Consider the following 9,366-nt stretch of genomic DNA (forward strand, 5'->3'; position numbering starts at 1 on the left):
GGAGGGGAGTGTCCCGGAGGAGGAGGAACTCTGGGGCGCCCGGCAGGAAAAGCCAACCAGAGCCTGTCAGCCGCTAGGTGCAGTCGGGACTCAGTCGGGCCGCGGGGCCCAAATCCCCTTTGTTCTGGGAGCGATGGTATCACATTTTGGGTGTCCGAGACTCGGGGCCCACAATTCCGAGGGGAGAAGGGGGAGTGTGGAAAGCCCGCTACGCTTGCTCGGTGCGGTACCGAGTCTGCCCCTGGGATCACCCTTGCACACCCTCCGTCCCGCTTCCCTTCACCTCTCCTTCCCTGAAGTTGTAATCCTCTCCCTGGAGACCCGGCCCGCCTTGTGGACCCATTCTCCACCTTCCCCGGCTCCTAGCCCTGGGCCCGACCGGACAGGGAACTCAGCCAGTAGTATCAGGCCTCTGGAGAATCCCGGGAATGCTAAGACATGTTTGCGCTCTGGCCAGGGAGGAAGAGGGAGAAGCCTGAGCCAGAGCCACTCCAGGAAGAAAGATCTGTCAGGAGACGCTGCGTTCTCACGTGGAGGTGCCCAGAGGCTGCTCCCCAAGACCTGCCAGCTCTTTTTTTCCTCCTGAAATACAACGTCACCCCCGCCTCACCCAGCCCCAAGCCCCAGGGCGGAATGTAACATCTTGTAATGTGGCAATCACTGCCAAACCCGTCCCCGCCAGGGGAACTCCCGCCGGGGCCGTGGGGGGGGGGGCGGCTGGAGAGATTGGGCCTCCACCTTCGTCTGCACTGGTGTGCGTAGGGTGCAGACTGGGGGCAGCCTGCCCTGAAAATCCCAGGTGGGCAGGGAAGACCGGTCTGGGGGAGGCTTCCCTGGGGCTGCTATAGGTATCATGACCCTATGAGAGACCGCCAGTCTCTGGAGAACCCAGTCCCCCAGCGCGACACCCAGGCTAGCTGGCCACCCAAGGGCTTCTAGCACTGTGGAATCCAAAGTTGAATCTAAGAGCACTGTCTTTTAGTAGGAAGAGATCGGCATTTTCTTTCTGAAAGGAGTCTTTGACCCTAAACAAGTTAAAGCCACTGGTGGTCGCTGTTCCATGCAGATAAAGGAAACGGCTTGTGACTTTTGGGCGAGTGTTGGGGGCGCCTGGAATGGGGCAGTGGCGTCTGAGTTTTATGCAATCCTTAAGAACGACTTTTTGAAAGGCATGGGGGCTTTCTGCTCCCTGGCTTCGTTCTCCTTGGGGAGAGGGCTTCTAACAGAGGAGGGAACCGCTGGACCACTTCCGCGCTTCTTTCTCTACCCCCTCCCTGCCCCCAAGTCTTCTACCACAGAACTGTTTGTAAACAAAGCTTCAGTCTTCCCGCGCTCTCTCCGCCCCCACTAAACCTGATACTTCCCCCAAGCTCGCCCCATCAGTCTCGGAAATCCTTACTCAGGACGGATATTCATAATTTTCACAAGTGATCCTGAAAGAAGGCCGAGGGGAAGCCTCCTAAATGGTACCACATTGCAGCAGGGCTGATTATGGCTCGGGATCCGTGCGCTCTCCTTTTTGCCCTCCTTAGCCCCAGAGCTCCCGGGTGGGAGGCGGGAATTTGGGGAAACCAGAGGGGTTCTGCGCCCAGCCCAGAGCCACGGGGGGCAGAGGGGGCGGGGAGGGCCCGCGGCCGAGTGTACGCAGGGGGGTGGGAGGGGAGGAAGACTCGGATGTGCCTTGGCTGCCCGCAGCTGGCACTAGAATTCAGTGCCAGCGCTTTGCCCAAGTGCAGAGAGTTCTGCCAGTGGGTGGAGCGGAGAGGGACCGGCACCCCTCACTCTTCGCCCCCCCCCCCCCCCCCGGCTTCCCAGCGCTTGTCATATCCTGTCTCTGGCCTGATATTTTACGCGGGCAAATGGAAGGGGATTACAATGAAGATTTATGTGTGTTCCGAGCGCGGCTGCTTTCCCAGTGTAGCGAGCCGAAATCACTGCTTCCCATTTCCATTTTTCATTCTTGCTTTGGGGAGCTCAGTTGAAAGCGGTGCGGGGGGAGCGTGTCTGCGCGGCGGCGGGCTGATCACAGGGCTTCGCGTCTCCGGGCGGGCCGGGAGACTGTGAGAAAGGCTTGCCAGCGCGTCGCCCCCGGCAGGGCTGGAGCCGGCCCCAGTCTCCTGGAGCCGGGCTTTGTTTCTCCTCTCGCCCACCCCTCCGCCTTCCCGCCCCCTCACTTCTGCGGCGCGGGCGAGTCCCTGCGATCTCTTCTCTTTGCCCTTCTCCTGGTCTGCGGAAACGCCCCTTTCCCCTGGCCCCTGCACCCTCCCGCCCTCGGCTTTGCGGGCTCCCCAGGGAAAGGCGTGTGGTGGCCCAGCCCGACCCCGTTGCCGCCGAGTGCCAGGTTCGGTGACTCCGGCTAGTCTGTGGGGCCTCGGCCCACCCCTGAGAGGGGCCGCCCGCCCTCCCGGCTCCCAGGCTTGTCTCATGCCAAGGCCTGTTGCGTGATTCCAACTTGGGCTGACATTCCCTGCCCGGGGCGCTCCGGCGTAGGCCTCTTAATCATCTTGTCTACTGCAGATCCTCCACACCAGCCAATTTACTGCCCCGTCTCTCCCCGCTGGTTTCAGGAGGGGGGAGGGGAGTGTTCGTAAAGGAGGGGAGGGCACAGTCAACCGCAGGAGGAAGACTGGCACCAGCTACCGGCACTCAAACAACCCACGGAATTTGGAACTAGGGTGGGAGTGGGGGCACAGGGAAATGGATCTGACAGGCAGCAGTTGCTTAGGGGAAGATGAGAATCGAGGGTCAATGGGTTTCAACTCTCTAGCTTGGGAAAACAATGCAGAAATGCAAAGGGACACTACATTGTGTAGCCTCCTTGTTTTTCCCCAGCCCCAACTCTTTGGACACTGTGGTAAAACAGACTTGGAGCAGTCTTCCAAATCAATCTGGCTAGAAAAGTCAGGGACCAGGATGATGCCACTGTACCCAGAAAGTCACCTCTGCCTTAACTCTGATTTTGGCAGAGATGAGTTGAAGACACATAACATGGATGGCCTAAATAACCGAGAGTAGGGAGCTTGAATCTGGCAAGCAGGGTTCTCTGGCCTGTGCCCAACCTTCTCTCCAGTAGAGGCGGGTCCCTTGGAGGGAATGGCTGAGGTTCAAACCCTGTGTAGAAAGATGCTGGAGCTCTCCCAAAACCCTGGGATGCTGCTTTTCCACACAAGGTGAAGTTGGAAAGATCTCTAGGTAACTGTGGACATCATAATCACAGACAAAAGTAAAGCATCTGTGATTTGGGGCATTGTGATAAAACGGTAATGCTAAATAAGAAATAACTAAATTTTAGTGCCTATCGTTTGCCAAGCACTGTTACATCATTGCCTTATTAAGTGTTCATTAAGTTGTTACTCACAACAACTCTGAACCATAGCTGTTATCATTTCTACTATCTTATAGATGTGCAAACTGTAGAGGCTAAGAGGGTTGCCCAAGGTCACATAGTCAGTGATTGAAGCCAGCAAGCTCCTAACTGTAGGCCTCAGTACTTCCAGGGAAAGGGACTATTAGTTCAGGCCAGCATTACATCCCTACCTTTAACTTTTGCAGGGAATGCCAAAAAGTAGAGTCACTTCCAAACCTGGGAGCTGATTGTGTGGGCCCTTGGTAAACAGCAGAGCTGAATGGTGTGTGGACCTCTCCTCTCGAACAGTGTGAGGTGCAGAATGCCACTCCCACAGCAGTGTGCATCACTGAGTGTGCATATGTAAGTATGTCAGCATGAATGTGAATGTGTACGCATGAATTTGTGTCAATGTTATGTGTACAAGTATTTGTGCATTACTGCATTTGTGCATACTGCACTACTGAGGAAGTTCGAATGTGCCATTGTGTGTGCCTGTGTGCAAGAGTAAGAGCATTGAATGTGACTGAGATTGTGTGCTTGTGTGTATGACTGTGTGCACTAGCGTGGCACTGTGCGCCGGGTCGCCCTGCATTCCAGAGCAGCCAACCGTGCCTCCTGGAGGCGACTCAACAATTCTCGGCTCAACCAGCTCCCAAAGGGCCACCAGCATACAGAGGGGCGGGTCTAATGTGGGGGTCTGATCTTAGGCTGCAGCCGAACTCGGCCCGGGACAGCAGGTCCCCGGACGCGGCTCGAGTGCACCGCCTGGACTAGGTGGCGGACGCGGGGGCGGCTCAGACCGCCCAGGCGCAGGGCTCAGGCGCCGGCGCCAGAGGGGCCAGGCGGGCGAGGCTGGAGCCGCCCAGCGCTGAGTGAGTCACGGCGCCGCGGGCTGGCTAACCCCGAGCCCGGACCCGGGCAGGGGCGGAGCTGAACCCTTTGCTGCGCCCGGCGAGAAGCGTGCCTGTCCTCCACTGGCCGCACCTCTCAGCGCTTGCAACCACCAAAAGGTGCAAAAGTCCGTCTCTGCTGACCGGGTTCGAGTCCTGGGCAGCAGCTTGAGCTCTGAGTGCATGACCGACGGAACCCCGGCACTCAACATAAATACAAAAATAAAATAAGCAAAAATAAAAAATAAAAAACCCACACACACTCCAATGAAAACAATAATTTATTTAAATAATCTCTTCATATTGTAAAATCAACATTAAGAGCATGTTGTTTTCATAATAAATAATCCCAAAATACCTTGCATTTAAAGAAAAAAGACTTTAGGATAAGATAAAACAAATTCAAATCAGTAGCTTAATTTAACTGAGAGTTTTTTTTTTTTCCAAAGGGAAAAAGAAACGGTGGGGGGGGGGTTGCTGAGGTCACTGCTAAACCGCAGTTTTCACAACTGGGGGTTTACAAAAAAGGTGAAAAGATGAGTATTTTTACACAAATCAGTGGGAAATCTGCACAGACACCTTTATTTACAAACTCTGTGTCGAAGTCCAGGCTAATAATCCTGAATAAATTTTAAAAAAGATAATTTAAACACATTTTTGCAGTGTCCACATATTAAAAAATCATTTTCTCCAACATCAAAATGAGGTCATCCGCAAAGGCACCTAAACTTTTAAAAAAATAAAAATAAAAAAACTCCACTGGTGATGGATGAGGAGAGAGCTGAGGGAGCGTTGGTGGGGTGAGCTTTAGGTGGGAAGGGATTGGGGGCACCGGGGCTGGGAACAACCCCGCGGAAAAAAAAAAAGCGGCGAGTCCGCCTGGGTCAAGGGGGCACGGGGTTGGGGGAAGGGCGGGCAGGCAGGACCCCGGGAGGTCAATAACCGAAGCGGACTGGAGCTGAGCCCGGAGGCGAACCAGGAGAAAGGAACCTCAGAGTGCCCGAGAAGCCTCGCGGGCGGGGGAGGCGTCCTTCTCCAGGACCCAGCACAAGCCCCGGGGCGATGAAGGCGCCGGACAGCCTCGCCAGGCGGAGAGGGCTGGGGAGGCGAGTCCGAGGAGGGGTTGGGAATGGCCGAGGCTCCGGGATCAGGTCGGAAATGTGACCATCGAGAGAGGCCTATCCCATGCAGCTGTTAGGGTCCTCGGAGAGGAGCCCGCGAGGCGGGGAGAGGCCTCCCAGTTCTGCGCTGCTCCGTGGCTGAGAGAGGGAGCAGCGCTTAGGGCGGGCCATCCTAGGCCGCAGCCTCAGGGACTGCTGGGTGGCGGCCGCTGGCCTGCGGGAGGGACCCACCGGCTGTGGAGGCAAGCCCTGGGAATCGCTGGTCTTGGCTCTGTCTCTGGAGCGGCCTCCGTGGGGTTAGAAAATCGTCCCTGCGCTCACCGGGGCGCCCCCTCCGCCGTGGTGATGATGGTGGTGGTGGTGAGGCTGCGGGGTCTGAGTGGGGTGCAGTAGAGGCGCTGCGGCCTGCAGGTGTGAGGCAGAGCCCGACGCCTGGTGATACCACGGGTAGTTGCCCAGAAAAGCCGAGGCTGCGCTGCTAGGACTGGAGCCTGAACTGCCCGCACCGCTGCCTCCGCTGCCCGGGCCGCCGCCGCCCCCCATCCGCTGAGGCGCGCCGAAGTCCCAGGAGGCCGGCGCCGAGACTGGAGGCGAGGCACACGGTGGCGAAGAGCTGGCCCCAGGGTGCTGCTCCGAGGGTATCTCCCCGCTTTTCCACATCTTTTTAAACTTTGATCGGCGGTTCTGGAACCAGATTTTGACCTTTGTGGAAAAAGGACCCAAGCATTAATGGAGGGACTTGAGCAAGGAGCAGGGAGGGGAGGGAGCAAAGGAAGACCGCCGGTGGAGGTGGCTACTGAGCATCCTGTGCAAGTGAGCGAATTATTTGCGGCGGCCTCTGAGATTCTGTTGTGTCCTGCTCCATTAGGAGGCAATCTCAAAAAGCTAAGGATGTGCTGACTACAAGTGACTGAATGTGGTGCATAGTGGTGACAGCCGGAGGGTATCAGTAGAGCCGGTTATTTTACCCGCTTAATCAGTAGCGGGTCGACCAGTGTTACTAGATTTCTGCCTACCGCTGTCCCTTTCCTTGCCTCCCACGGGGCGATCCCTTGGGGATTTTCAGGTTTGGGCCTAGAGGTTTAGATTGCCCCATGTGCGAGCCTGGAAAAAATCTAAAACTACTTAAAATATACTCTAAAACAAACCAACAAAAATTGTCCACTTCTAGAACAACCCAGGCCAGTGCCCTCCTCGCCACCGTGCGAGCCCCACCTGAGTCTGGGTGAGGCCCAGAGATGCCGCCAGCTCGGCTCGCTCAGGCAGCGCCAGATATTGAGTCTTTTGGAAACGCCGCTGAAGAGCCGCCAGCTGGAAACTGGAGTAGATAGTGCGGGGTTTCCGGACTTTCTTTGGCTTCCCATTCACTATTCGGATTTCAGGTTCGAGGTCTTCCTTCTCTGCAACGAAACGGAATCGTGAGAACCGCGCGGCCCAGGATTCTTGGTTGCCTAAAGGGTTCAGCGGGAACTTGAAAAGACCCGGGAGGCGGGTTTTTGGAGATGTTGCTTGGCTACCGGCGCAACTTCCCCGCGCCGCCGGCTGGCGCCGAACCTGGGAGCTGAACCCTTCAGGGAAGGGGAAGACAGGCACACGCCAGAGAGTAAGAAGATGCAGATGGCAAGGAAATTCATTTACTCGTAGGCATGCACCGTGTGCCCACTGGGCCTTTGAGGCTGCCGGGTCCCACCGTTCAGAACCGAGGGACTTAAACCTTGACTCACCGGGAGACTGGAAACTGGGTAGGGTAAAGGGCAGGAGCAGGCGGTGAGTATGTAATGTGGAAGGGTTCCGGACGGCCCCTCTCCCCAACCATGTTTACCCCATCCATCCCAGTGACTAGACCGACTTAGCACCCTTGACACCAGCGTTATGCATACCAGGCTCGTTGTTCGCGGGGGACGAACTGGTCCCATAGGGCGCGTAAGAGGTGTAAGCAGCGGTGTAGCCCAGGTCGTAGCCGCTTTTGGCGGAGTAAGGGACATTGTTGAGGCCGCTGGCATGATACTGGTAAGAGCCCATGTGCGCGTAGGGCGAGGCCCCCCCGCCGCCGCCGCCCGCCGGGTGCTGTTGGTTGGTGTAGTAGCTGCTGTCGGTAGCTGTGGACACCGGAAGGGTTGGCGACTCCTGTGGCTTGTGGAGGCTGCTGGTGTTGCTGTTGCTGCTGCCGGGGCCCGCGCTGCCGCCGCTCGGGGGCTGCTGGTGCTGGTGGTAAGTGCTGGAGGCCGTGATCTGGGTCGAGTGCATATCAGCCACCAGACTGTCAAAGACTCCAGTCATCCTGGCCCGGGACGGGAAAGAGCAGGGGTGGCGGTCGTGAGGGGGAAGCGAGGCGCCTCCTCTGTCTCTCCCGGTCCCTTTCAGCAGCCAATGTAATTACTGGGAGGTGAAGTGGGGGGTGGGGGGAGAGGAAAACAAGAAATGAGGCAACGGTCTAGGCGCCTCCTCCTCTGGGGGAGGCTATCACCATGCGCTGCTTGGGACAGCTGCGGCGGGCCTCATACTCTCGGCCTCTCGGCCCTCTCGGCTCCTTGCCCAGCGCGGGCTCAGGCTGGGGGCGGGCAATGGAGGGGGCAGGGGTGACTGGGACCGGTCGGGCTCCAGGAGGCGGGAGCAGGTGAGCGGCCCGGAGCAGCTTTACGATTGTCTGCCAGGCCAGCTCCTGCAGGGTGGGCATTTAACACTTGTCACGTGAGCGCTAGCGACGTCACCTAGCAACAGCCAATCAGAAGAAACGAACCGTGGGGCTCCAGGCACCCGAGAACTCACGGCCAGGGGTGGGGGCGGGTGTCACATGGCGGGCACTGTGGCTGAGGCGGCCGCCTGTGCGTGCAGGCAGCCACTGAAAGTGAGCAGAGACGCGAGGGAGTTGGGTGGGCGATGGGGGTGCAGGATGGCCCGCAGTAGGACAGAGGCGTGAAGTTAGAGACTGACATTTCACCCCAGAGGAAGAAGTGGGGTCTCCTATCCTATTCTGTGTGCAAAGGCCAATTCCAGTGATTTGTACCTTTCTGCCCGAGGTGGGTAGGTTTTCAAATATATTAATCAAATAAAGCAGTGCAGAGAGCCGGACCAGCAGTATCCCGCTTTTCCTGGCACTTGCTCTTGTCAGCCACTCAGCACTTGACAGTCAATTGATTTAAATTATCCATAAACCATGTACAATAATAACTACTTCCTAACCAACCCACGGGGATATTAGGACAATTAATTGGATAATATTTAAACGGTTTTTCCTTGTTGCTTGAGAGAAAAGCTATATAAACCCAAAGGTATTATTACTTTTCCTTGTACTTTCCTGACATGCTGAGGCTCTGAGTAATTATGTACATTTGATGGGTAATTGACACCCGGAAAGCGATCTCAGGGCTTCCTTTTTAGGGTGGAAAGACCAGCCAGACCAGATGGCCTTCAAAGTTCATTCTAACATCATTTAAATTCCACTTTTTTTACGGAGAAGGAAATGAAATAATCCTTAGGTGAGATTATAGATTTATCGTCTCAATACTAGATTCATCACGTCTTGCAACTTATAGCAAATACAAGTTTTATTTCATGCACTTAATTTAATCCTATTTTGCAGTTTTGCTCTTTAGGATCCTGTTCTGCTCTATCATTGCACATACCCACCCCAACTCCCCCCTTTTTTTTCAGTCTTGGAGATCCTCCTTTTATTTTTTTTTAATTTTTAGTTGTAGATGGACACAGTGTCTTTATTTATATTTATATGGTGCCAAGGATCGAACCCAGTGCCTTCAACTCATGCAAGGCAAGCGCTCTACCACTGAGCTACAAATCCAGCCCCCTCCTTTTATTTTTAAAAATCGAAATCGAAATTCCTCTCTATCTCCATATCCTGTTGGTTATGAACGAACGAACACACACACACACACACACACACACACACACACACACACAGGCCTTGCTGGACTTCCAAGTCTGAAAAATCCTGCGGAGGCCCCTGCTTTGTGGCGCCACCTGGTGGACCGCGTGTGAGGTTGCGATG

General features: G+C 55.8%; 1 protein-coding gene across 1 annotated transcript; it reads right to left on the reverse strand.

Moving 5' to 3' along the window:
- Positions 1–5,357: 5,357 nt before the first annotated feature.
- DLX2 (distal-less homeobox 2) lies at positions 5,358–7,640 on the reverse strand (the record flags this gene model as incomplete). Its single annotated transcript, XM_081262045.1, has 3 exons — positions 5,358–6,062; positions 6,576–6,760; positions 7,241–7,640. The coding sequence occupies 3 exons, from the start codon at positions 7,638–7,640 to the stop codon at positions 5,658–5,660; spliced, it is 990 nt and encodes a 329-aa protein (XP_081118171.1). The 3' UTR covers positions 5,358–5,657.
- Between the last annotated feature and the right edge of the window lie 1,726 nt (positions 7,641–9,366).

Source organism: Spermophilus citellus (assembly GCF_964194105.1).
Source record: "Spermophilus citellus genome assembly, chromosome: 11".
Lineage (NCBI taxonomy): Eukaryota > Metazoa > Chordata > Mammalia > Rodentia > Sciuridae > Spermophilus > Spermophilus citellus.